We start from the raw sequence: 27,518 nt of genomic DNA, 5'->3' as shown, positions 1-27,518 counted from the left end.
AATTCCTCTTTTATAATTATCGCTATTAATATTTTATATAGCTCTCGTAATTATAATTATATTAATAATACTCCTCGCCTATAAAAGAATTTATTAATTACTTTTATAATTCTTAGGCTTACGCTTACGAACTATTCGTCTAGTTAGTAACTAAGGTCGTTTATAATTTTATAAAATAGGGGTTACCCTTATAGCCCCTTTTTTTTATAAACCTTAGTTAAATAGATTAATACCGCGTTAATTTACTTATTATTAAGCTAATTTATAATTCTATATATCTACGTCCCTTAATAATCCAGGTTAATATTTACTTACTTATAAGGGATTAGGATTCTATTTAAAATCGGGTTTCGTCCTTTTCTTCTTTACCCTAACTCGCTAAGGGTCGTATTTTAACTTATACTTATATTAGTAATTATTAGCGTATTCAATCTTAATAGGGATATATTTAATCCGCGCGCTAGTTATAATAAATCCGTACTTTTATTACTTAACGAATTTATTAAGGTTTAAGAAATTCTTATTTCCTCTTACCGTCTCGCTACTACTCTCGTTTTTATTATTTTTAATAATTATTACTACCTTTTTAAATCGCTAGCTATTATACTTACTAAAATCCTCTTTTTTATTTGGTATAAAAGGATAAGTTTTAATAATTCTTTTTTATAATAATAGTAATAGACGTTTATATTACTATAAGAAAATATAATAATTAGTCTCGGGATTTTTATTAGTTATTAATTTCCGCTATCCTATATACTTCTAGCCTCTTAAGCCTCGTACTCTTTATAATCTCTAAATAATTTCTTTTCTTAACTTACCTCTTTTAGAGTAATATTTTATAAAAATAGTTAAACATAAACGCTAGGCGGCTTATAAAGGAGTTATATAATTTATTAAGAACTATATAAGCTATTAAATATAGTTAATAAAATTAAGCCCTTTTTTTTATAAAATCGTATATTTTAAAAACTTATTAAAAATGCTTATTTATTACTTATACGTAGTAAGGTTAAATACCTTAAAGATCTTATCTTTTATAGCCTCTTAGTACCCTATTTTATATTTTTTAAGTAGTCTTTTTCGTAACTTAATTATAGTTAAGTAATTATTACTTATTAATAATCCCTTTTATTACTTAGTTAATTTCTTAAAATTAATAATCTTATACTAGGAGCTAATATAAAAAAAAGCTTTTAAGTAGCCCTTTAAAAGATTCTTTTTTTTTCCCTTTAAATCCTCGTCTTTTTAGCCTTTTCTTAAGCTAATAATAATTTTAATAAGAGGTCGTAGGACTATTTTAAAATAGCCGCTTTTTTTTTAAGTTAATCTCTAAGATTTATAATATTTTTAACTTAATATTATTAAAACTTCTAAATCCCCTCCTCCCTCGTTAAACCGTTCCCTATATTATATTCTTAAGTAATACCTAGGGAGTAATTAAGGGAGCTACGAAAAAGTCGTCTAAATTATAAGCTTAAAGTCGTATTTATAAAATCCTCGTAATAATAAACTTTTTTATATACTATAAATCTCTTAGTTTAATAACTCCTATAAAGTTACTTTTATTACTAAATAAGAATATTTACGTTTAGAAATCCCCTTTTTTAATTACGTAGTACTCTTTTATATTATACTATTAAGCTCGTTCGTTACGCTAATTAATTAAGTAAGTAGTCGTTATATAAATATTTTTTTTTACTAATTTAATTAGTTAATTTCTAATTGCGGGCCGGTTATAAAAAAGTCGTTTAATAAAAAAGCTACTTAGGGTAATAATAAAAAGCTAATTACTTAAGTAGTTCTATTAATTAATATAGTTTAATATAATAAATGTCGACCTCTCGTAAATAATAAAAAGCTATGATTACTTAATTCCGTATAGTATTTAAAAATCGCCTCCTTTTTTATTTACTTTTATAAAGTTAATTAGTACGAATCTCCTATCCCGTATAGTATTAAAAAGTCGTCTCTTCTATATAATAAGATACCTTACCGATCTATAATAATAGAATTTAATTACTAATTAATATTAATATCCTTATTATAGGGTAGTTAGTTCAAACCGTAGTTAACGAAAAGATTAATTAAACTATATAAATATTTGCGTAAGTATAAAAAAGAAGTTCTAACCGTAAGTTAAGCTAGCTACGATAATCGTAAATAGGGCCCCTAATTAGCCCCTGCGCAGTCGGCCGTACGCCGCGGTCGAATTAAACTTCTAATCTAATAGTCTTTTTAATATAAATTAGTAAAACATATACTAAATAAGGACTAATAACCTGCGAATAAAGACTCTCCTATAAGCTAGTATATATTAAGAAGATCTTTATAATTCTCTATATTACTTTTATTAGCGTAATCTATTTAACCTAAGCGGCGGATTAGCATAGCTACGAGCCCAAAGCCCCAAATAGTATCGTCTACGAGTAACGATTTCGACGCTAAAAAATAATAGCCACCAAACTCATCTAAGTCTAGTAATTATCCAGTTCGAAAATATATTATCTTATGTCCACACTCAAGGTGCAGTGAACCCTAAGGTAAATAAAATGAATTCGACCTAAAATAATAGAGAGGTACGGATATTTATATCCAAATATTCCCATTTGCTACCCCTATATTAATTTTGTTCCTTTACATACTTAATCTACTAAAGGGATAGTAGGGTTACATAACGAGATAGAGTATTTGCTTCAATCCTCGTCTAATTAGATTAAAGTCGATTCTTTATATAAGGTGCATAGAAACAACGTACTAAGTAGGTAGTTGTCACGAGATATAGATGTGGTTAATACTACCCACATAGAGTGGGCCCGCTTTTTATAACAGTTATGAGCCCAGCTCTTAGTTAAGACCCTATACTACGATAACGTACTTATTAACACGATTCCTACGATCTTTTTAAAATAACTAACTTACTTATACTTACTTTAGCCTAAGCTAAATTAACTAACTATAATAATTAGATTAAATAGTTTAATATATTTCGTGCTATAAGTAAGGGCGTCGGGGTCTAAAAGTACGTCGACCTAGACGCTCTAGATTTTAACGTATTCCTTAACCCCTTTATAATACTTACTTCGCCCTTAGAATTCGGACGATTAGTCGCGACTTATAATAAAAAAAAACTACGAGCTTACTAAGCCCGTTATAAGGCGTTTAAAAACGACTAAAAAAACTAAGAAATCCTTTACTAATAGCTTTTAAATATAATTCTTAGTACGAACCTTTTGACTTTTTTAAATATAAGTAATTTATAAAACTAAGCCGGGTTTCTTTTTATAAAACTAGTTATATTACTTACTTTATATAAATAAATCTATCCCTATACTATACTTATAAAGAGGATTTATATACTTAAAAATATTTAAAAATAATAAGAGCTCGATACTAAATACGAGTAACTTATAGCTTATAAACGTAATACTATTAATATATATATTAAAATCCTCGCTTAGTAATTAGTAAAATTAGTTAATATTATACTATATAAATATATATTTTAAAAAGCTATTAAGAACGGCGCTAAGTTTAGTATATAGTAAATCGTTAGATATTTAAAATAGGAATTTACGCCCCCCGAACTAGTAATAAAAAATGCGGTTCGAGAGGAATATTAATAAGCCCTTAATAAAACGAGGACCGGAATTAACCCCTAATGCTAGTATAAAGAGTAATAGTTTACTTATTTTTAAGCTAAAACGTACGATATTTTAGAAATTAATAAAGAGATCGTCGTACTTAACTTCTTAGTTATAGTTAAGTTTAAACTTAACTTTATATAAGGCTAACGTATATATAAAACTTTTAGTAAATTAATAGTTTTTAAAACGTATATGAGGACCCTCGAGGAGATTATATATATATTTAGCTTAGTAACTTAGGATATATATACTAAACGACTTTTAAGTTAAAGAGGGGCTTATTTTATTTTTATTAAACGCTCTAACTTAGTTAACGACGTAAATAATAAAAGTAACGTTATATACCTTTATAATTACGTATACCCGTAGCGCCCTACGGCGTACTAAAAATTAAAATAGGTACTTATAGGCTAAAACGCTAATAAGTTACTAATATAAATATTAAAGAGCTAAGTAAAAGAAGTCCTTATTATTATTAAATTAAGTAAATAGAAATTACTTTACGGTAAGTTTAAGAAAGCTAGTTAGCTAAGGAACGATAGAACCTCTAAAAAACCTAGGTTTTTAAAAAGATCCTCTAACTAACTTATAGCGAGCTTATTAATAAACTAGGATAAGGGCTACGTAGTTACTATACTTATAAAAAGTTAGGACTTAGAAATAAACGTAATTTTTAGTACCCCTATAAGTAGCGCTTACTCCCTTTTCTAAAATACGGTAATAAATAGTTATAAAATAATATATCTAGTTAATAATAAAAGCTTACTTAAACCCGAGAGTTACGTACTATCGGGTAATAAAAACTATATTAAATTAAAAACTATTATACTACTTATTACTATACGTAGTACTCGTATTATAAAGGGCGTCCTAAATAGACTTAAGAGAAAAGGAACTTATAATTTAAAGCTTTAAAACGTTACTTATATTAAGGGATTTTATATTAATATAGTCTTAAAGACTTTACTAAATAGAAGCGCACTTTAATACTATAGTTTAGATTATACTTTATAATAGGGAACGCTTTATAAAAATACTATTAAAAAGTAGCTTATTTAAAAAAATAATCTAGTCTTTTTTAAATATAAGCTCCTCTAATCTTATCTTTTTTTTATAAACTTTAAGCGTGTTTTATAGAGCCTAGTTAGTATTATATTACTAATTAGCTATAAAAAATTCCGTTATTTATATTAACGTACCCGTAAGAGGTTTAATAGCGCGCTCTTTTAATACTTTAAAATAGGTTATTTTAAACTTAATACTCTTCGTTAATTACTATATAAGACTCGAGGTATGCGTATTAAACTTCTATTATAAGTTAAGTATAAAGTATATATATTATCCGAAGCTAAGATAGTAGTTTTAAGAGGACTACCCTTAAAAAGAGCCTTACGGCTATAGTACTATATATACTAAGATCTCTTCTACTTCAAACTATTTTTTAATAAATAATAATATATACTTATAGCTTTTAATAAATATAGTAAGTAGCTTAGGGGGTTCCTTTTAAGGATAAAAATAGAGGAGGAAGTGCTTTTTATACTATAGAGCCTCGAGGTAGCGATTTATTATTAAAAAGGGACTCTAATCTACTTTTTTAAAAGTAATAATAAGACCGCTCTCTTAACTATAAACGTTAAATATATATATAAAACGTAGTATAGCGAGCTAAAAATCGGAATAGAACTTCTACTTTTATATATAAAAAAACCCGTAAGTAACGCTAAAAAAATAGGTTAACTCGTAATTATTAAAGGTTATAAAATGCGCCTTTTTATAAACCTCTTTACGAATTTATAGGATAAAATAGTACTAGCGGCAATCTTTATTTATAATATTACCCTACGGGAGGTTAATAAAGGAGATTTGCTTATTATAATAGAAATTAACTAATAAAAGCGGTATTAATATTAGTAATAAACGGGTTACTAAGTACGGGATTTTAAACTAGTTACCCCGTATTTCGGTAGCCTCTACGTATATAGCTACTAAGTATACCCTCTTTATAGGGATCGTAAAAGGGGTATATATTAAAAAGAGTTTAAAGTACTTCCCCGCGGGTATATAAGATACTTAATTAAATATATATTAAAAACGCATAACCTATATAAAGTTTAAGTACCCGCGCTTAAGTAAGTATTTATTATAAGGAATATTAAGTTTAATAAAGAAGTCTTTTATAATCCCGTATATAAAAAATAAGCTATTATAAATAAGTAAGTAAATTTAATAATCTAAGAGATATAAGAACTCTTTAATACTAATAATAAGTTAGTTCGAGTACTCGGAGAAGTAGATCTAGACTTCGGAAATACTAATACTTAAAATAACTTTATAATCAAAGATAGTATTATTATTAGATTTTTAACTATTTAGGACGCTAAATAACTAATAAACGTACTCTAGGGTATAGTAAATAAGGCTAAAGAGGCTAATATAGTCTTACTATTATTATTAATCTTTAAAATAACCCCCTTATATAAGCTTAGGGGTAGGAGTAAAGAAGGGGATATAGTAACTAAGTTATAAACGGCTTTATATAATTTATAATCTTCTTTACGAGCGTTTATATATATTGTAAAAGTTCTCGAGCTTTTAATTCTTAATAGCTCTTAGTAAAACGTTAGAGTACGTAATAAATAAGGTACTAATTACGAAAAAGTAATTCTTAATACTAAAGTTAACATTAGTAAGGAACCCTTATAATAAACCTCTATTATTATATAAAAATAGAGCTTATAAAAACTACCTTATTAAGTACTAAGTAAAGCTCTATTAAGTCCTAGACGTTTAAACCGGGCCCGTAGACCTTTATAATACTTTAATAATAATATTTTCGTAACGCTCTTATATTTAAATATAAGAGACGGTAATTACTATAACCGTCTCTAGGACTACTTTTTCTTTACTTTTATACTTAATTAGTAAAAAGCTATAGAAGAAAGTAGTATAAGATATATAATACTCTATTAAGTAGTAAAAAGAGTAGTTTATAGGACCTATTTAGAGCGCTCTAAAAGAGTTTAGAAATTACGATTTATTAAAATTAATTTCTAAAGCTTATTAAAAAAGTTTAGCGATATTAAATATCTCTTATTATAATTATAAAAGTTACTTAGGGATATTATAAACGTAAAAATAAAAAAGCTAAGGGATATTAATATATAAAAAGAGGTCGATCGTAATCCTAAATAAGGGATCCTACTTTTATTAAAGTGGGTATATATTTATAAGTACGACGTTAATAACGAGGTTAGCGAGGTAAAAGTACGTATATATATAAGGGGGGATATATAACTACTTAACCCCTTATAAAATATATACGCTTCGATGCTCGCCGTAAAGGCCTTTAGGCTTATAATAATAATAACTACTTAATTCGACCTTAAAATAGACTAATATAATACTATTAACGCATTCTTTAACGCGCCTCTTAAGAGCGAGAAGCTAATAATTATTAAACTCCTAAAAGGATATAAAGTTATTAATAAAATAAATAAACTCTAATACGCTTTATATAGCCTCCGAGACTTACTAATTCTTTAGTTCTAAACTTTTATTTTTATACTTTATAATATAAATATAATATATAGCTACGAGGAGACTTATATTTACTAAACCGTAAATAGGAAGGTAATACTAATATTCTACGTTAATAATTTTATTATTTTATATTATTAAGATAACTAAAAGGCGGCTTAGGGGATTATTAATAGTATAAAAAAATATATTAACTTTAAGGAGAATAAACTAATTAATTACTTCTTTAGAATACGGATTTTACGAGACCGTACTATTCGTAAAGTTTATTTTATTTACGACGTATATATTAAGCGAGTTACTAAGCGCTTTAACTTTATAAATTTATTATATTTAGTTACCCCTCTTCTTTAAGAAGAGTTTAAACTAAACGAGGGGTAGGTAATAAAAGAAGAAATAAAGAGCTATTAAGAGAAGGTTAGGAATATATTTTATATAGCTATTATAATTAGACTAGATATTACTTTTACTTATTTATAATTATTATAGTTCCTAACTAACCTAAGCGTAACCTATATTAAAATAATTAACTACTATATCCGATATTATTATATAATAAGATATTTTACGCTCTACTATAGTAATATACTAAGTACGTAATTATTATTTTTAATTAAAAATACTAGCTTTATAAATAATAAAGTAATACGACGATTATTTTAGGGATATATAATATTCCTTTTTAGTAGCCTAATTTAATAAAAATTAATACGCTAAGCGACGGTTACGACGTTAATTACCAAAGCTAAGCTTCTTTACTTTAAAAAAATTATAAAAAAGACTATAGCTCTAAAGCGCCTTTTTAAGGATATTACCCTTAACCTAGGAGAAGTATAGTTAGTTAACTACGATAATTAGTAAACGATTCGACTTATTATAAAGAAAAGAGAAAGAATAGCTACTTAACTTCGCTATATCAATATATAGAATATATAGCTAAAATAAGAGTATATTAGAAGTAGCTTCGAGGTTACTTATATATTAATAAAAAACATACTAGTAAATAGACTTATTAAAAACCTTTTACGAGCTAAGTTTAAATATTTCTATATACTTCTTAACCTTTATAATATATAAAAAGCTATTATAAATAGCTAAAATAATTAAAAAATAATTAATTTAGGCTACGCTTAGAAAAACTTAATACTTAAAAATAAACGATAAATAGAACTTAGAGTGCGGCCCGGAGGCCTAAAATAAATAAAATAACCTTACCTCGCAGGGTATATATATATAAAAATAAGACCCGGGCTTATACTTACTATTTAAACTCTTAGTTTATAAAGTATATGATCGCTAAGAGTATAGTATTATTAAAAAGGAGGGTTAGTATGCGCACTAAGAAATATATCTTATATACTTTAAAATCTGTAAAATTAAGAATAGTGGGGGTAGCGGGGAGTATAAGAACTAAAACGACCGTTAAGTTAATAATTTAAAATATAGAAGTGGGCGGTATAATAAGAAGTTAGTTATAAATAATTATAATAAGCGTAAAAAAGGACCGGGGGTGCGTATTAAAAAAGTCCTTTATATAAAAGCCGATATAGTTCTTATATATCCTTTAGTTATTATATATTTAGCGGATGATATTATAAAGCTTAGTAATATCTTATTAAAACTATAGTTAGAAGTGCGCTTTTTAACAATAAAAAAGGATAATATATTTATAAGAGAGGGAGCGCTACTTATAATAACCTCGGTAAGGGCCTAAGTTATTAATTATAAAATAACTAGTATATTAATATACCCTTTAGCTAAATAGCTATTAAAATAGCGCACATACCGGCTACTATTTTTTATAAAATAACGACTATTATTCTTAGTATTAATATACTAAAGGGCTACTTTAAAATAAGATAAGTACTAAATCTCCCGTTCCTCGGGAGCCTCTCTCTTAAGCTTTTTAAAAACTAAGTATACGTTAAATAGGCCTAAAATAATAAAAAGAACTATACTTATTACGGGGAGTACCTTAGCTTCTTAGCGTTCTCTTTTATTTTTTATTACCTTTTTAAAAAAAGCTAGCCTTATGTTTTTTAAACCTTAAAATAATATTAAATATAAACTCTTAAAATAATGAATATATAATATACCCTTTTTAAAAAGCTTATTATTTAAATTAATTTTATTCTTATTTTTAAACTCCGAGGGGGGAATAAATAAAAGCTTATTAGAGCTCTTATTATTATTATTTATTTTATTATTACCCTTATTACGGCCGCTAAAAAGAGCTTTAAATTTAATAAAGTCCTTAGCGTTTTAATTAATAACCTTAATATCCTCTTAGCTAGAGAGAGAGAGCTTAGTAACCGGGTTTTAATAAGCGAGTAAGAAGTTATAGGGGGGGGTAATAACTTAAAAAGGCTCGTTAATATTATTACTTATTTAAACTTTTAATAAACCGTATAATATATATATAAAAGGTACTATAAAAATTGTGCAAAACTTATTATTATTTTTAAATATATTAGATATTTATATTTAAAATAAAATTAGTAAATAATTTAATAACGTAGGCGCGCGTGCGTAATAAACGGGGGTACTTATAATAATTACGAGAGGTTAAAAAAAAAAAGAAAAATAATAGCTAAGTAATGCCGCGAGAATTTAAATATACATAAAGTAGCTAAGTAACCTCGCCCTTAGTAATTTATATACTAAAAGTAGTAAAATACGTACTATTCCGGGTTAGGATTTTATTTATTTTAAATAAAAAGATATATTTATAACAAACGCGGTTTAAAAAACGAGTATCCCTTACGCTTATTTTATTTTATTTTATATTTAACTAAATTAGGCCTTTATAAGGGTATTTAGAGATTCTATTTTAAATATAATAGCTCCTTAGTAGTAGTAATTAGGGGGTGTATTACGTAATAGGGATAGTAATTATATTTTATAAAGTGCCCGTTACGTACTAAATTACGTGTTTATTTTAAATATTATATATATAGACCTTTTCCTTTTATCTATTTTTATTTTAATAGTTAAGCTACTTTTATTATACTCCGTATACCTATTATTATATATTATAACTCGTAATAATTATAAGCCTAGCTCCTATCCGCTATTACTATAATAATTAAGTACCGTATTATTTATAAATCGTATACTTAAAAAGCGAGAGATAGCCGTTCGAGTCTCCGTATAGGTAGAGGTTTTTTTAACTAGTTTATTACTTATGGGGCTAAGGCTACTATTTATAGGGCTAAGGCGTAATATAGACGCCTATTACACGGATAACGGCTCTAGGCGTCTGGGGGGTATATTACGAGATATAGATATAGTTAATACTGCCCACATAGAGTAGGCCCGCTTTTTGTGACAGTAGTTGTGTTTTAGACAACGGACAGCCGTCCTCAGTGCAAAATGCTTCGATGTCATTTCACAGAATGAACAGCAGTCTTCGCCCAATGCAATTGTTCCTATTCCTCGCAATGATTTTCCAATCTAAGCAGAGAATCTGCCAGGTTTCGAGTCCAGGAAGATTGATTGTGCATGGTCCCGGACGAAGACAATGTGACATATCGTAGGCCCCGGGACGAAAACATTACGGGTGGCCCTGAGTTGCTCCAGGAAATACGTTTCCACCTCTGCCCGAGATCACGGTGACCAGACAAGTTTTGTCCCCAGAGAATGGACCAAGGGCAACTCGTAACCTTTTGGTCTGTAACTGTACCGTGCATATACATTGCGAGTTTCAGTAACATTTACCCGGCGTGCGCTCTTATTTTCGTGAGCCGCAGAATACCCCTGCACTGACGGTCTTCTCGTACCACAATTGAGCTTTAGAAGGCCCAGATGGGTTCATTCCCTCCACGCTGTGCTTACGAAACATGATCAGGTCTTGCGAAGTACATGTACAAAACGCCTCGCGTATTGCAAGGCCCATCATTGATCTGTAACTGTAGAAGTATTTGAAGTCGTCTTTTTCCAGCTGTGGTTTGCTTTTGGTTCTTCGACCTTAACTAACTCCTCTCTCGCGCCGAATAGAACAAGAAGATACAGATACACAACCACCAAGACGGGTGGCCAAACGACTAGCCGTCACCATCGAAACTATCCGTCCTGCCACGACAGCTAAGAGCGGGACTTTGCTTACTTTGCTTAATATTGCACCTCGTGCAGGACCTCGGCTTGGCATCGGTATCACCCCTGGTTCGCCTACATTCCTCCCGTCCTTATTAACCCTCGACACCCTCGCTCGCTCTACCCCCGCTCGTGCGTAGACTTGGGACTTGTACTTGTGTCTCGGGTGTGACTCGCTGATTCGCTTTATGGGTCACTTGGGGAATCGGCTCGGGATGGAAGCTTGTGAATTCCTAGAGACTGGAATCTTGGAATATCCACCTAGCTGCTCTAACCATTCAAACGTCCTTCATATCATATTAGTAAACCGTGAACCCATTCATTAAACGCTGCCCTTCCTCTCTACCTGGTTGATTTCCGCATCATCAGACTTCTCTCCGGATCCATCGTCGGAGTATTGTCTGAAACCCTGCTCCTCCGCCAATTCGGCCATAATGGTCTTGTTTGCCCTCCAGACAGGCTTAATGGTGAAGAGACGATCCATGGTCTCCAAAGGAATGGACTTAGTCTCAGGCATCAGGAAGAAGATAAAGATGGCGGAGCAAATCATGAGCGAGGCGAAGAAGAAGTAGACTCCATAGCCCCACGCATTAAACATTTGCGGGGTGAAGCGAGAGATGATGAAGTTCCAGAACCAGTTGTTGGCGGCTGCGCTAGCTTGACCAAGGGACCTGAGAGTACATGTTAGTGATATGGCCACGGATGACATGATGTAGACTTCGGCATACCTAGTGTTCTGGTCGAACATCTCAGAGTTGATGACCCAAGGGGTACCGTTCCACGAGGGCGTGTAGAACACTGTCCAGAGGTAGAAGAAAACCATGGCGGAGATACCGCCGCTGGAAAGGCCGCCACCGTTTCCGGATGCCGGGTTGAGAGCGAGGTAACCACCAATGTACCACATGCACAAAGAGCCGCCAATGGCACCAATCATCAGCAGGTTGCGACGACCGAGGTGGTCAATGAGCCACAGAAGCCACACGAAGGTCACAATCGTCTTGACGACACCGAAAATGCCAGTTGTGAGGAAGCTGGTGTTGGTACCGGTGATGCCAATGCTCTTGAAGACCGTGGGGCTGTAGTAGTTGATGGCGTTGATGCTGTTGAGGACTTTGTTAGTGACTCGGCTACGTGTTGTTGAACATGGAGGATTGCTCGCTTACCCAGAGCCGTTTTGCCACAAGAAAAGCATGCCGCCAAGGAAGAAGCGCCACTGAACCTTGCTCTGCTTGAGAGAAGCGAACGGCTTCCAGAAACCGGCGCCAACTTCCTGGCGGTAGCGCTCGAGGTCGGCATCAATGTATTGAACCTCTTCAATGATGTACTTGTCTTCAGGGGACAGGTTTCTGTGAAAAAGCGGTTGTTAGACTGAGGGTCATAAGCGAAATAATGGATTGTGGGGCACATACCGCATCCAGCAAAGAGCCTTCATCGCCTCCTCTCTCTTGTACTTGGAGAACAGCCAACGGGGGGACTCGGGGATGAAGAGAGCTCCAACGAGCAAGAGGCCGGCAGGGATCAGCTGGACGGCGAAAGGAATGAGCCACTGGCTGTGACTGGGAGCCATGGTAGAGTCGACGCCGTAGTTGATCCAGAAGCCGACGAGGCCACCGATTTGCCATCCGAGTTCGTAGATACCGACGAGACGTCCACGCACGGCGGGAGGAGAGAGCTCCGAAATGTAAATGGGAGTCATGTTGGAGCAGCCTCCCACACCGATACCCGCAAGTACTCTGCCGGCGAGGATGAGACCGAGGCCGCGCGCGCGGTTGGCGCCGAGCATCATACCGGCACCGAGGAGGAAAATCGTAGTGAACAGCATCAGACTCTTCTTGCGGCCAAGGAAGTAACTGCTGACGTAGGCGAACAGACTTCCGAAGAAGGCACCAGCCTGGTAGACAGAAACGATGTTGGACTTGAGCAGAGCCAGACCGTCCTTGCTGTAGGAGGCAAACTGGAACTCCTCCATGAAGGAGGGCAGGGCGAGAGTGGTTCCGATGAAGGCAGAGTCATAACCGATGGTGCAACTGGCGAAGGACGCGATGATTGCACAAAAGTAGACGCGCCAGTTGTAAACCGCCTTGGGCGTCGGGCGGTCCTCTACGAGAGTGAGGAGAGCCATGGTGATAATTTGTTTGGAGGTGTCTGGCGGTTGCTGATGTTCGAGGCGAAGTTGAGACCGTCTGAACTCCAAGTCTTCGAGGTTGGGGTTGAAGAGTCAAGAGTCTTAAGGAGAGACGGAAAAAAAATCAGATTACGACGGTCCAGGGTTGCCTTTGTTATATGGATGCGTCAGGGCTCTCTGGCTATCCAACAACTTGGTAAAGACTGACTGACAGGTGGCGCACGTATCGGTTCGTCTGGGGTAAAGTCTGGGGGTCTGGAGCAGCGGAGTTTGGGTCATCCCACGGGGAGGGAATCGAGCGGCTGGACCGTGGACGAATGGGATCTGGGGTACGCTACACGAACAAACTCGCTCATGCGTATGGAGATTCCGGAATGTTGACTCTGGGGTGAACGCTTCTCCCTCCAACTAGATGGTTGTTGGACTGGCGCGCCGTCTCCGAACCGGAGCAAAATCTGCAACCTATGACTGACTCGTTCTCCATAACGCGTGGAGCCCGGCAGACATGTTCTTCTCCGCACCAACTATCTGCTTCCGAACTAGATCCAATCTCATAGACCCCCAAATGCTGGAGAACCCCTGTCCAGACCGGGGCTGTGGGTTGAATGTTTATCCTGTCAGCGCTTCTCTATTGCCATTCGACTGTCTCGCATTGCACGTGGACGTCCCAACTTGTGCCAATCCCAACGGAACGGAATGACAGCAATGCGGGTGAAGAAGCTGTTCCCCAGCTTTCTCTGCCTGTAACCTTACGCAGATATGGGGAAGATGCCTGGCCTACGGGGTGCATGCTGTGTCTGTCAAGTCGGCAGGGGCTCAAATCAGGTTGTTGGCGTGTGTGTGTGCGTGTGTGTGTGTGCGTGTGTGTGTGTCTGTGTAAGAGAGAGAGAGAAATACGCCAAGGTGGAGTTGAGAATATCCGGTCGAGATGCGCCAACCAAGCCACCGGGACGCTCTCCAAGGCCTGGCCACATGATTATCGGCCACGAGTCCACGACAATTCACCTCACTCGGACTGTACGATTAAGCTGTCCTGGAAGTTGCTAGCGGAGACAACTTCTCGACCCTGCCATCACCGCCCGGATGATAATTCTTTGCCGCCAAGGACTGTGACTGCTTGGTGTTGAGTTTGTCCCACCTGTGATGAAGCCAAGAACAAAAACAAAAGGGGGGGGGCGCGGGGTTACCCAAGATACACGACTTGATTATGATGGCAATAGGGGCAAATGAATCTCTCTGCACGACTTTAATGTGTTGACAGGCCACGCGAATTCAGACCAAACCTCACATGCATCGTCTTAACCTTAAGTCTCCGCATTGAATAACCCCACGTGAATAGTTTCGTCGCCACAAAAATGGTTCTCGTTGGTATCTATAGACTTGGTACGTGCCATCAAACAATGAAAGTGGAGGCAAGCCGGGGCACAGTCTTAGGCTGTGCTTCATAATCACCTCCTGGCCACGGCCTCGACAGCCAAATCAGGGTACGGACAGCCTGGCCATTCCAAATTGCTCTGGTAAAACGTTGTGCTTCTGTCGGATGGTTGGATGCGGCACTTGGCGTCCAGTCCTGTTCCTGATGATTGTAATTCCGTGGTGGGCTGCTCTTCAATCTGCCGGGGTTAAGTTCTGAAAGTCCTCGTAACTTCGTAAGTACATGTAAGAAGCCAGACCTCTTAGTCTTGTCGGCGGTGCAGGAGGGTCAACAAATAAGAGAGATGAGCCAACTGGCATTTCTTCAAGGAAAGGGACGAAAAAGGCTAGACAGTCCGAATGCACAAATCACTGCCCTTGGCGAAGCCCGCCCGGGATGAACACTTCTTCGTCACACCGCAAGACTTGTTTGCTAGCACTGCAGTATTGATCCGTTAGAACAGGGAGAACAAGGAGATAATAGTGACGTGCAGATAGTATTTCCAGAGACTGGAATCAATGTTCATTTTCTACTAAAGGTCATAATACATTATACTTCGCTCACATTCCTCCATACTCTCCCCGAAGCATGTCAGTCAAGTCTGACCCTGGGGCAAAGCCGAGATTGGCCATAAACTGCGGGTCGGCTTCCATACTATCTGTGCAGTCGATAGAAGCAAGCTCGTCCATAATGGCGTCGTAATCCACGCCGTGAGCGCCCTGCCCCATCAGATAGGGTGCCTGAGCTGACGACAAATGTCCCATGAAGCCGGAAGGAAATGCATCCAGTTGGCTCCCTGGCGTAAATGGCATGGTTCTTGCCGTTGACGGACTGACGGATGATGCTGTTGGTAAAAATCCGTTGCTATTAGGATGATGATAAGAGTCCGCAGGCATCGAGAAGTGCGGAAAATGCGAGTCCCTGCGAGCGGATGATGGGTGATGCGAGAACTGATTCACAGCCGGCTCGGCCTGAGCTGGTGTTTGCTCGCTCGGATCCGCTTCCATAGAAGAAGAATCCACGTTCGTCGTCCGATCTTGCCAGACAGACATCAGATTACCCATCAGTGAGTTCCACCGCGTCTTATCATCGTCGCGGAGAGCTTTGACGCAACTTTTGGTATTTGCGATGCTCATATATGTGACCAGGAGGGGCGAGACGCCGGCTGCGCCAAAGTGGGAAATCGAACTCTCCAAAACTTCCATCAGACTCCAGATCAGAGACACTCGAGGGTCGGCCATCAAAGTCAAGGTCGCGCCGAGGAAGGTGGCCTGGATGAGGAAAGCCGATGGGAGTATGGGTATCGTCGACGCTCCAAACACTACTGAATTGCAAAATGAGAAACGAGGATCAAGCACTTGAACAAGGTTCGCGGCACCAATCTTTGGACCCGCCCCCCCAGACTCAACACTCTGGTTCAGTGTGCGGAAGAATTGGTAGAGCTGATTGAAGGAGCTCAAAGACTGTGCAGGCTGTACAGCAGCTTCAACGTCCTCCAATCCGAATCCAGCTCTGGGCGTCCATGGTGCCCATTCCTCTGATCCGTTCTCCTCTGTCGGCCTATCCTTCATGTCGTTCGTCCTCATGTGCGGCGTCTGACCAAGCCTTAAGGAAACGATGGTGTCCAGCATAAGACAGGTCATCAAGACCCGGTCCAAAGCCGTCGAGTATGCTTCTTGCGTCGAAGAAGCCGACAGGCCCGAGATCGGTTCTCTTCCGCCGTTTCGTGATCGTCCATCTGCCAGGGCCATGGCGCCCCGGACGGCTAGACCGATCAATAGAGAAGCTGCTGCGGCGTTGTCCTGCCCCAGCTTCACCAAGGACAGCACTAGAAGTGCTTTCACATGGCCCAGTGCCATGTCAGTCTCTACTGGTATGAGACTACGGGCTGCTGCTGTTATCATACTGGGCCGGTCAGGTGGTTCTGAACCTCCTGGAGGCTGTGATGATGCCGCATCCTGGAATGCCCCGACGGCAAGAGCGCACCAGAGCTCAGCATGAGCAGCACTGTTATTTGAGTCTTCCGGGTCGATATCGAGACCGTCTGGAGGATACGAGGCCGCAGCGCTATCGAGAGTTTCTTTAGAGTTTAATATGGGAAGCCAACTGTGGGTGTACGAATAGTACACCTCTAATAATCGAGGAAAATTTCTTGGTAACTTGAACCTTCGCCGAGACCTAGAGCCATGCCGTTGCCTCGATACTGGTTCCTTTTGGGCGTCTGGTTTACGGTCAACGGCGTTAGGTTGCGGAGAGATGTCAGGACCATCCAACGGAGTCTCCCCGTTCCGTTTGTTGCGGCCATCACCTTCAGCATCCGATTCGTCTCCGGAAGTATCCTGGCGTGGGCTTATGCCGTCCTTGCCAGATAGGAGCCGGTCAATATCCTTATGGACGCGGCATCTCCTCCATCTTTTGTGAAGGCGATTGCCTGCCTCGCTGTCTTTGTCGAGGAGGAGAGATTGGCCGCCACCCCCCTCCTGCGTGAGTAGACCCGCCAGCTTCTCTTCTGTTCCAGGAACCTGGTCGAAGAGCCATACGAGGGCAAGCTCGAGAGTTCGGATCAAGCCGGTCTGGACGCCGCGCTTCTTCGGTGCGACATTGTATGTACATGGCCGCGACAAGGTAACACAGGAGAAGCATTGAGGTTGGACGCCATCACACTTCTCTCGGGCACTGCCCGCATAATTAGCAAGTGTTCGGTTCACACATGTAGTAAGCTGGCGATAGTGACACTGAGACCAGCACCAAAGCCGATATCGCAACCAATGCGCGGAATGTTATCGACATAGCATTGGCTACGCCGAAACGCTTGCAACGGAGAAGCACCCGGGCTTGTAGTTCCCTGGGCATCTAGTCGCTTGGAGGAAACGCTCGGCAAGAAGGCAATGAAGATGAGAGAAAGGGAGAATGGGAAACAATGGTGCTGGATTCTGCTTGCCTTCTGCATTGGTCGCATGCACGAGATACCCTCTGGCGCTTTGGGACAGAGGTCGAGGTGACACTGTTCTCGGCATCTTGAGCCTTTCTCTTGGATGGCATCCTTCAGTCGTAGCCGCAAGCGGCAGGGTAGCTCCAATGGCTCACGCCGCGGAGGACGGCATAGAGGGCGCGGCACGAGAAGCGGTGATGTCGACGAAGAAGCTGCGAGGGCAAACGAGCGCGCGCTGCGAGCGATGATTGAAGCGAAGTGAGCAGCGACTGGGGTTGTGATTTGCGAGTGGATGTTGCGTTGCGTTGCGGCGAGCGGGATGAGCAAGGTATGATGGCACACGGTTAAGCAGCAGAAGCAGCAACTCCAGCCAGCAGTACGGATAGTAGCAGCAGTAGTATCAGACTCAGCAGCGGCCGTAGCAAACAGCGAGCAATGATGAGATTGACGTCGTCTTTGCTTCTTCTCCAAGATTTCCCGCGCGCTGTGCTGGACAGAGAGTGGGGAAATCCTGGGGTAACCTCACAGGCCGACGCTCGCGGTGCCGCCCTCAAAGGTTGTTGCTAGATCTCGGACCTCATGGGACAAAGGTCAGGTTCGAGAGGCTGGTCAGCTGGCATTTCTGTGGCATTAATTGGTTGCGAGATGGTGAGTACGGACGACTCAGCATGCGGGGTGTTAAGGAGATACTTTGAGTCTGCAGATGCTATCCAGATCTAGGAGTCAAGACCAAGGGGTTGGCGATGGCAACTCTTCGACTCTAGCTGGTACTTGCCAACGCATCGTAGACACAAGGGGCATTGACGAGGATCTCGTAGGCTACATCCTACTCAGTTCCACGCTCATCTCAAGTTATCCCGCCGCAAACCTCAAACAGCCGAGTTTCCTCCCCTCAACTCACACAAGAACGATCCCCCCACGCCCACAAGTAACTCGCTAACGTCCAGCCCATGGCTAAACATTTATCAGAGTATCCCACCTTAGCGCCGAGCAAGGGAGAGGGGCACCAATTTAGCACCGAGGGTCGGAACTGGGGAACGGCTTTGAAGTTGCTCCCACATAGTGACCTAACAATTCTGCCGCGGTGTGTTCGTACTACGGAGGACTTGGGGCGCGACTCAACGTGGACTGACTGACTGACTTGACTCTTCTCCAGAGAGAGCTTGACCTTGTTGGACTACAGCTGAACGGCTTTGCACGAAACATAGCATAACGACAAAGATATTCGCGCGCCTCGCCTTTAGAGTCCCAACTCGACACCGGCGCGTGCGCATGCATCCTGGGCTTTTCCCTCCTCCTCCTCCTCCTCCTCCTCCTCCTCATCAACCTACCTGCGTCTGCACTGCTACAGCTAGGTAGGCTGAGGAGCCATGGCGACAGCCGGAGTGAAGCGGTCCTACGTGGCCACCGCCATGAGCGATGAGGAGGACCATCACCACCACCAACTCGAGAATCCCGCAAAGTTCATCCGCGTCGACGGTCGCAATGGCCACTCTGCGTCGCCTAGCCAGCCCCAGAGCCCGAGGACCAACAGCAGCAGCAGATATTCCATGGCTGCTTGTTCACGACCAGAGACGCCAATCACGAGACCAGCAACACCCGTGGCCCATCTTCCTGGCGAGGTTCCGCCATTCCCTGCCGATGCCTCCATTGTCCTTGCCGGCATCCGCGGCGCAGGAAAATCAACGCTCGCCATCATTGCCTCGACCGCCATGGAACGGAGGGCCGTCGACTGCGAAAAGGCCTTCCAACAAGTCACTGGCCTGACCAGTTTCGCGTACAAGAGGGCCCATGGCCCCGCTGAATGTCACCGCCGGCAGACAGATGTCCTTCGAGACCTCCTCGACCAGAACTCCAAGAGCACCTTGATTGTGTGCAGTTGGATGGAACGTGGGGTCCAGACACTCTTGAGGGAGTTTTGTCGTACACATCCCGTCGTTCACATCGTGCGAGACGTCAAGGCTATTCAAGAGCACCTAAAGATCGAGGATGAAGATAAGGCGAGAAACTTGCTGGCGGCCAGCAGCACCATTTTCCGGACATGCAGCAACCTTGAGTTCTTTAACGTCTCCGAGACGGCCGACCCATGGATCGAAACCGATGCCGCAAGAATTGAGGCTCAAGCTGGTGGTCAAAAGCCACCTGCTCCCTACCTGACTTTGAAGCGGGCCGAGAGGCATTTCTTAAAGTTCCTTAGTCTCATCATGCCCAAGGGCTCCATTCCCTTCATCGAGTCGGCTTTCCCGTTGGCTTCCATACCTACCGAGGACAGACGGTTCACTTACGCCATCTCGGTCTCTCTTTCAAGCCTGCTGAACAATGAACTCGCCATTCAAGAGCTCGAGACCGGAGCAGATGCTATTGAGATCGTCCTCGACGGAATCGCTGGTGCGCAGTCACTAGACTCCGAACGAGCCGCCGACATTGCCAGAATCATAGGGTCCATAAGGAGGAGCACCGTGATACCGTTAATGTACCACGTTGTTCTTCCAGATTCTTCAGAGTCAGTGTACACCGACTACATACTACACGGCCTGCGACTCTGCCCTGAATACCTCACTGTCGATCTCCGCCTCAACGACTTTCAACTATTGCACATCATCTCTATGAAGAGGCGCTCAAAGATAATTGGACATTTAACACCTGCGGCCGACTCCCCACCATGGTCAGACCCTTTCTGGATGTCACAGTATCATAGAGCACGGCGTCTAGGATGTGATCTGGTCCGGCTTGTCAAGCCAGTGACCTCCATTAAGGATAATTTTGATATCAGCCACCTCAAGGCTCTTGTTGAGGCTTCTACCGGCCACAAGATTCCCCTCATCGCTTACAACTCTGGACCTCGTGGGAGACACTCAGCGGCTATGAACCACGTCCTGACCGGTGTTGTGCCAGAGAAGCCCGTATCATCGACTTACAACCCTAATCAGCCATGCTTGACAGCAGCTCAAGCGACGCAGGCACTCTACAACTCGTTCCTGTTCGACCCTATGAAGATCTACGTCTTTGGTGCCCACGTCTCTTACAGTTTGTCACCAGCCATGCACAATGCCGCTCTGAAGGCTTGTGGCATTCCGCACCTCTACCGACCATTCTCGACGCCTTCCCTGAACGGGCTGCGAGAGCTCATTGAGGATCCTTACTTCGCGGGTGCCAGTGTTGGCTTGCCCTTCAAAGTCGAAATCATCACCCTCACACACTCTCTAAGCCGACACGCGCAGGCGATAGGTGCAGTCAACACACTTGTTCCTGTTCGTCGACTAAATCCCGACGGCACTATTCCAGAGGACGAGAAGCTCTTCAACTGCCGTAATCGCGCCGGTCCGGTCAGGGCGCTCTACGGAGAAAACACGGACTGGATCGGCATTCGGGCTTGCATTCGCAGAGGGCTCTCTCCCGCCAATGCTGTACGAACGTCGAGCTGCGGTCTCATCATCGGAGCTGGTGGCATGGCTCGCGCGGCTACCTACAGCATGCTGCAGCTAGGAGTCAAGAATATTGTGGTCTACAACCGGACAATTACTAATGCGGAAAAGATGGTTAATCACTTCGCGCGCCTGTTGAAACGGCACGACCTACCGCTCCTCAGCGCAACTTCGGACGTGGAAACGAAATTTCACATTATCCGAAATCTGGATGAGCCATGGCCCGAAGACTTCCGACTGCCGACAATGATTGTTTCTTGCATCCCGACGCATAGCATTGGCGATGTCCCTGCACCCAACTTCGAGGCGCCACAGGCATGGCTGGGAAGTCCAACTGGCGGTTGTCTGGTTGAGCTGGGCTACAAGACACTGGATACACCGATCTTGAACCAAGCGAGAAAAGTGTCGCACCGAGGTTGGGTTACTATGGATGGTCTTGATCTGTTGCCCGAGCAGGGTTTCGCTCAGTTTGAGTTGTTTACAGGCAGACGAGCACCACGTAGGTTGATGCGAGGAGAGGTTTTCCGTGCCTATCCCGACGGGCACGATCGCTCCGCACTTGCACAGCTGCAGCCGCGCTTGAATAATATTGTCGAGCAGGAGCCATGAGATTTCTTTCCTATGGGCATGGAGTAATGATAACAGGAGACTATGATGAGAGAGCAGTGCATTCTATACTGCTAGCCAAGATACCACAGCAACGTACACGACTAATAAAATGAGTAAAAATAATTGACCCCATGTCTCACATGCTCCTCCGACTCCCGCATCCTTCCTGATTGCGAGGTTTTCTACTCGCTTTACAGGCGTAGGCTTCATGTGCTCTATTGATCGATTTCTTTCTGACCTCAGTAAAGCAAGTGGATATGTGGGATGTTGTTACCGTCGTAGTAGCCGAGATTAGGGAAATCAGTCAATCAAGTACATTGCTCCGGGTCGGCACCACCTTCAGGTTCCATTCTTGAATTCACCCAGTTCCTCCGTTAAGGCCTCTCGATTCAGGAGTGTGACGACCATCTCCCGCTGTGGTCAACACCTTCTCGGGCACCTTTGGGTTCTCGATGTCACTACCGTCTCGCGTTCCCTCAATCTCGATTCCGTCTCCCCTGGTCAAGATTGTCTGCTCAACCAAGGTCTCCTTTGCAGGTACAACCCAGCTCAGTGTGGTATACAGGAATATCGAGACGACGAATCCAAAAAGCCAATCAAAGCTGTAGAGATTCTGAGCACCCTCGGAGATCTGGACCGCAGGGTAGCCACTGATTGCCAAAGCCATCCCGGGCAAGTTGGGGGCAACAGGCACAATGAAAGCAACAAATGCCCTCCAGTTACAGCCTGCGATGTATCTATAGCGACCATGAGGGTCGTATAAGTCTAGAAAGAAAACGGGGTGTTAGTATAAGGTGGTCAAGATAAGGAATCGTCACTGGACATACCGGGCAGATCGTATCGTTGTTTTTTAACGAGCCAGAAGTCAGCAGCCATGATACCACTCAGGGGAGCGAGGAAGACAGCGTATGCCCCCATGAAGTTCAAGAACGTAGCGGCGCTGGCAAGAATCTTCCACGGGACAATAACCCAGGCACCTATCACAGCAGCGACTATACTGCCCCTTCTAATGTTGATGTAGCGCGGGAACATGACAGTCAGATCGTTGGCTGCGCTGATGCTGTTTGCCGTGACGTTGGTGCCGATCGTTGCAATAAGCCATGCCAGAGCCCCGAAGAAGGCAGCACAGCGTCCTCCTGAGCCATTTCCCAACCAAAGACTGACTATATCTAGCGGGTTCCAAAGGTAATCACCGTCTCCCTGGAAGACTTTCGTGGCCGAAGTGGTAATAATACCCATGGTTCCACACAAGGTGAAAACGATAGGGACAAATATGAGCTGGACGTTTTGAGCGTTCCTGGACTTGCTATAGCGCAAGAAGTCCGGAATATTGATTGCCATCGTGCTCCACTGTCCCGAAACCGACGACATGCAGCTCAGCCAAAGCCAGGCATACTTGGAAGTCCCTGGAGAGAACTCAGGTTGCAACCTGAAGATATCACCCCCGCCACCGGCCTGTTTGACAGCCCATCCCAAGGTCCCTAAAACCACAGCTGGAGTAGCAAGTAACTTGACGTAGAAGAGCGGTCGAAGTTTAGTGGGGTGAATGAGTAACAACGGCAGTTGAATGATCCAGAAGAGGAAGAATCTTGGTCACTTGTCAGTACTCTGATATACAACCATTGCCTCCATGAACAGACTCACGAGCACATTCCCATGGAGGTGATGCCCGCCGATTCGGGTAGGGCATTCGGAATCCGTCCGTAAGAGGGAGCCCACGCACTCAGCATGATCGTCACACATACACTCCCGTTGACGCACTATCATTGAAGACTGATGTTAGCATTGGAGTCAGTTGAAGTGATGCGTACGAGTCGATACCTGTACACCCAGCCAGAACATAGCAAGGATGGCTCTGCTGACAATGGCAAAGTATCTGTGATGAAAGTCAGCTTCTATTCCAAGCGCTAAGTATACTACATGACCACTCAAGTATACTTCAACCAAAAGTACATACCTCAAGTAGAACCCAAAGCTACCCGTAGCAATGACACTGAAGGGGACATGTAGACGACTTCCTATGGCTCCATTGAGGACCATTGCTATTGCGATACACGTTGTTCCGACGAACATGATGGGAATCGCCTCTCGCCAGCTGAGTCCGACAGCAAGTATAGATCCGGCGGTCTGTAGAGTTGAGAGGTTCATAAGGTCGGTACTCCAGTACGCCAGGATAGTCCACAACGACCAAGTCCGCATTGGCACCGGCACGGGGTCCATGTCCGGGTTGGTTCGTACGCCTTCTGGCGCAATGGCGCTGGGGTGCTTGGGAAGCTCCCATGCCTCCATCGACGTAAATCGCCGCCTCGCTTCCTGCATATTTATGCCCTTCATCCTGTCGTTGAAGCTGTCCGAGTCCTCACGCAGACCAAAAATACCGTCGCCCTCGCACTCCTAGATTGAAGTTGTGGTCAAAAACGGCCTTCCGAGAAAATTGATGTGTGCCAACAACCTTGTGGGTGCACAATTGCAGCAGACCAAGCCACGCCGAGGAGGAGTGAGACATGGCCACACCTATATAGTCCGAAAGCATCCAGCTTTATGCAAAGCAACTCGTCTACGGATGTGACCTTTCGACCTCTATACGACCTACATTTGCGGGATTCGCTCCGGCCAGCTCCGCATCCTGCAGCCCAAAGAAAACAAGGCCATGTCGCCAATGAATACTTGGTCGGGGTTGACTGTTCAGCCATGCTCTCAAACGATTATCCTGGGCAAGCAAGTCGACCAAGTAAGCCTGATGGCCTGGTCTTTGGGGAAAGACAGATAACGAGGCGACATGGAGGGATGCCAGGCACTCGATCAACAGCGCAGGGGGTAGACGCACCAGAGTGGGATTCGTGTGACCAATTGCCGTCGGCCTTCTTATCAACCCTCGATGTTGCTATTCCGCCTGTGCAAAAGAAGACCAATTGACAACCGAAACCATCTAGCGTGGCGTTGTTGAGGCGACAATGCAGCATTCGCATGAGACGTCAGGTATCCGAAGCGTAGCTTTCTGTGGCGTCAAATCGGTTATCACTTATCCACCTTGATGATCTGCTTTATGACACTGAAGTCTTTAAAGCGCGATCTTCTCGCCCATACTTACTGTCAGGTGTTAGTAGTCAGACATAATGCCACCGGATGCTCCAAGCAAGGGGCACAGGAAAGTCTCGTTGCGGTAAGATACGTGGCTTGCACAACAGTGGCTCAGAGTGAATTCGAGACAGTGAGGGCGGGTATTCAGACTTCGTACATGATCAAAAACACATTCAAACACAGGAAACCCTCAGCTTTTAATGCAAAATCGCACAACTATCCACGCCATTGAAATCAACACAGCTTTCGACTTCAAGACAGCTTTTCATCACGCTTGCCAGTGGTGTTATGCCCAACGGGCTGAATATCCTCTGAATCAGCTCCCCGCGCACTCTCCCCACCATTAACGTCCTTTGGAGTAACGATACCAGTGGTGGGGATGACATCATGGCCCTCTGTGTCCTCAATCTCCTCGTCGAGCACAAAGTTGAGGAACATGCAGACGAAGGCTGTGATAGCGAAGCCCGTCTCCATGATGAGTACGATGGCGTCGAGGAACCCCCTTAGGCCGCGGTTGTCACCAGCATACGTAAAGACGTTGTCAAAATACGTAGGAACGAGAGTGGCGCCATAGCCGAGTGTGAGACCAGCGGTCAGGATGAAGCGGTTTCGTCGGTTGAAAGGCACACCCTTTGTGATGATGGCCATACCGGAGACGGCGACAGCCGTGAAGAGGAACGAGGTCATACCTCCAAGCACGGAGGAGGGGATGGCGACAAGCGATGCGGCGAATTTGGCAAAGATGCCCATAATGATGAGGAAGAAGCAACTAGACAAGTGTTAGCCGGGAAGTTCTTGAGAACTGGAATTAGAAAATATACCAGCAGTAGCCGGCGCTGCGGTTAGCACAGCGGGTGAGAGCGATGACTCCGTTGTTTTGAGCAAACTTTCTTCAGTCAGTTTCCAAGTTGTTCAGAGCTGGGCAGACTCCATCAGCTTACAGTTGTCATAGGTGTGATGGTCATTAGGGCCGCAAGAACGCCGTTGATACCATCAGCGAGGACGCCTCCCTGGATACGGGACTCGAAAAGACGGCCCTCAACCTCAAGGCGAGAGACATCACAAGTAGCAGTAATGTCACCAATGGCCTCGGTGGCGCAGATGATATAGACGGCTAACAAAGGCCTGTTGACATGTTTAGCTTCGGTTTTCACATGCTCGCCTATGACTCGTAGTTTGAGGCTTACAAGATGAGCGGCCCGTAAAGGGTGAGTTTAAAGGTGTGCACCCAGATGAAAGAGGCGGCAGGGGCACTGTCGATTCCGGAGCGGTCAAAGTAACCAGTCGCAGCGGCGATGATGCATCCTAGGAGCAGGTCAGTAACAGAGCATATGGGCATGGCGAAAGACGCAGGATTGCTCCTCACCAACAAGGAGACCAATAACAACGGATGTCGACTTCATGATGGGCGCGCCAAATCGCTCGCAGAGAATGATGGTCACGAAGACGGAGAAGCCCAAGCCCAAGTACTCGGCGGAGCCCCAAGGGAGGGCATGAGGCGCGGAAATGTTGGGGCACCGGGCGAAGAAGTCGGAAGTCGGGTTGGCACAAGGGCCGGAGCCGCCCATCCAGTTCTGGAAACCAGTCTCGATCAAGTGGATGCCGATGAGCATGACTGAGCACACGTCAGACGCCGTCTCTCACGGGTTTTCACGTTTCGGGGGCTTACCTGTCGGGCCAGTCACGATGGGCGGGAAGATGCGAAGCATCACCTTTGGGGGCATGAAGGAGATGGCAATTTCAATCAGAGCGCAAAGGGCACTAGAGCCGATGATGGCTTCACTCTGTCAGTTGAACAAGTATTGCTTGAAGGTTCAAGGGTAAGACTCACCGCCGTATCCGTCAGGGCACGGGAGCTTGTTTCCCTCCCCATCCATCGGACAGATTCCATTGGCATACATTTGGGAGAGGGCTCCCTGAGCGACCGGGATAATGGCAAAGGAGATGCCGACTACAGAGATCAAGCCAGTTCCAATATAATAGCTACATGGAGATGTAAGTTGGAATGTCTCACAGTAGGGATGCATTTCTTCTTCTTACGGAGTCTTCAGAATATGGAATCTGGTGATTTGGATCATGGACAACAAGCCGGAGACAATCAAAGCTGTGGAGACAAGATATTGTTGCATCTCCCCAGTGAGATTAGCACCTGCAGCGCCGCTCAGCAGGATAGGCGGCGTGATGATGCCAGCCAACATGGCAAGGGCGTGCTGGAATCCTAGCAACAGGGCCAAGAGCGTAGGCATCCGGTCGTTCAAGCCAAAGAAGGGAGCGGCTTTGCGACTCTTCCTCATAAACGGCAAGTTCGGGGTGAAGAGGAAAGCATAGTCGTAGTCGCCGATCAGGCCGTCCTTGGTGAAGAATCTGTTCTTGGTGCTGCGAAGGCGATCTCCCATTGTCCGCTTGGGAGCTGTCCCAGGGACGATTTGGCTTGGGCCCTGATCTTCATCCATGATGTCGCCGACGTTTTGAGTCGTGCAATCGGCACTTGGTGCTAGCGGTGACTGTAATTGACCAAGACCACGCCGACTTTGCGATTCGAAGAGGAGTCAGACTCGTCGATGATGCAGACCAAACAAGACAAGACAAGACAAGGTAAGACAAAAGAATTTGACCCGACGGTATCCACGGAATCACCATCCAGAGGCAGGGT

General features: G+C 42.9%; 5 protein-coding genes across 5 annotated transcripts; 2 read left to right on the top strand and 3 right to left on the bottom strand.

Annotated features, from left to right (window-relative positions):
- Positions 1 to 10,371: 10,371 nt before the first annotated feature.
- CLUP02_14464 (uncharacterized protein) lies at positions 10,372 to 10,500 on the top strand (the record flags this gene model as incomplete). Its single annotated transcript, XM_049293392.1, has 1 exon — positions 10,372 to 10,500. The coding sequence occupies one exon, from the start codon at positions 10,372 to 10,374 to the stop codon at positions 10,498 to 10,500; it is 129 nt and encodes a 42-aa protein (XP_049150538.1).
- Positions 10,501 to 11,601: 1,101 nt separating this feature from the next.
- Positions 11,602 to 13,401, bottom strand: CLUP02_14463 (quinate permease; the record flags this gene model as incomplete). Its single annotated transcript, XM_049293391.1, has 4 exons — positions 11,602 to 11,950; positions 12,008 to 12,379; positions 12,443 to 12,625; positions 12,689 to 13,401. 4 exons carry the CDS (start codon positions 13,399 to 13,401, stop codon positions 11,602 to 11,604), a joined length of 1,617 nt encoding a protein of 538 aa, XP_049150537.1.
- A 1,977-nt stretch (positions 13,402 to 15,378) lies between these two features.
- CLUP02_14462 (uncharacterized protein) lies at positions 15,379 to 17,860 on the bottom strand (the record flags this gene model as incomplete). Its single annotated transcript, XM_049293390.1, has 3 exons — positions 15,379 to 16,898; positions 17,049 to 17,406; positions 17,789 to 17,860. The coding sequence occupies 3 exons, from the start codon at positions 17,858 to 17,860 to the stop codon at positions 15,379 to 15,381; spliced, it is 1,950 nt and encodes a 649-aa protein (XP_049150536.1).
- A 1,260-nt stretch (positions 17,861 to 19,120) lies between these two features.
- Positions 19,121 to 21,784, top strand: CLUP02_14461 (shikimate dehydrogenase substrate binding domain-containing protein; the record flags this gene model as incomplete). The annotated part of the gene is made up of 1 exon (XM_049293389.1): positions 19,121 to 21,784. One exon carries the CDS (start codon positions 19,121 to 19,123, stop codon positions 21,782 to 21,784), a length of 2,664 nt encoding a protein of 887 aa, XP_049150535.1.
- A 358-nt stretch (positions 21,785 to 22,142) lies between these two features.
- On the bottom strand, positions 22,143 to 27,318 carry CLUP02_14460 (NCS1 nucleoside transporter; the record flags this gene model as incomplete). The annotated part of the gene is made up of 13 exons (XM_049293388.1): positions 22,143 to 22,549; positions 22,612 to 23,372; positions 23,429 to 23,544; positions 23,606 to 23,660; positions 23,742 to 24,178; positions 24,378 to 24,450; positions 25,125 to 25,634; positions 25,687 to 25,751; positions 25,807 to 25,990; positions 26,053 to 26,170; positions 26,232 to 26,480; positions 26,535 to 26,626; positions 26,906 to 27,318. The coding sequence occupies 13 exons, from the start codon at positions 27,316 to 27,318 to the stop codon at positions 22,143 to 22,145; spliced, it is 3,480 nt and encodes a 1,159-aa protein (XP_049150534.1).
- Positions 27,319 to 27,518: the final 200 nt, after the last annotated feature.

Source organism: Colletotrichum lupini, chromosome 7, assembly GCF_023278565.1.
Source record: "Colletotrichum lupini chromosome 7, complete sequence".
In the NCBI taxonomy this organism is placed as follows: Eukaryota; Fungi; Ascomycota; class Sordariomycetes; order Glomerellales; family Glomerellaceae; genus Colletotrichum; species Colletotrichum lupini.
Note: the sequence above shows the minus strand (reverse complement) of the source record. Positions and strands in the feature narration are given on the sequence as shown.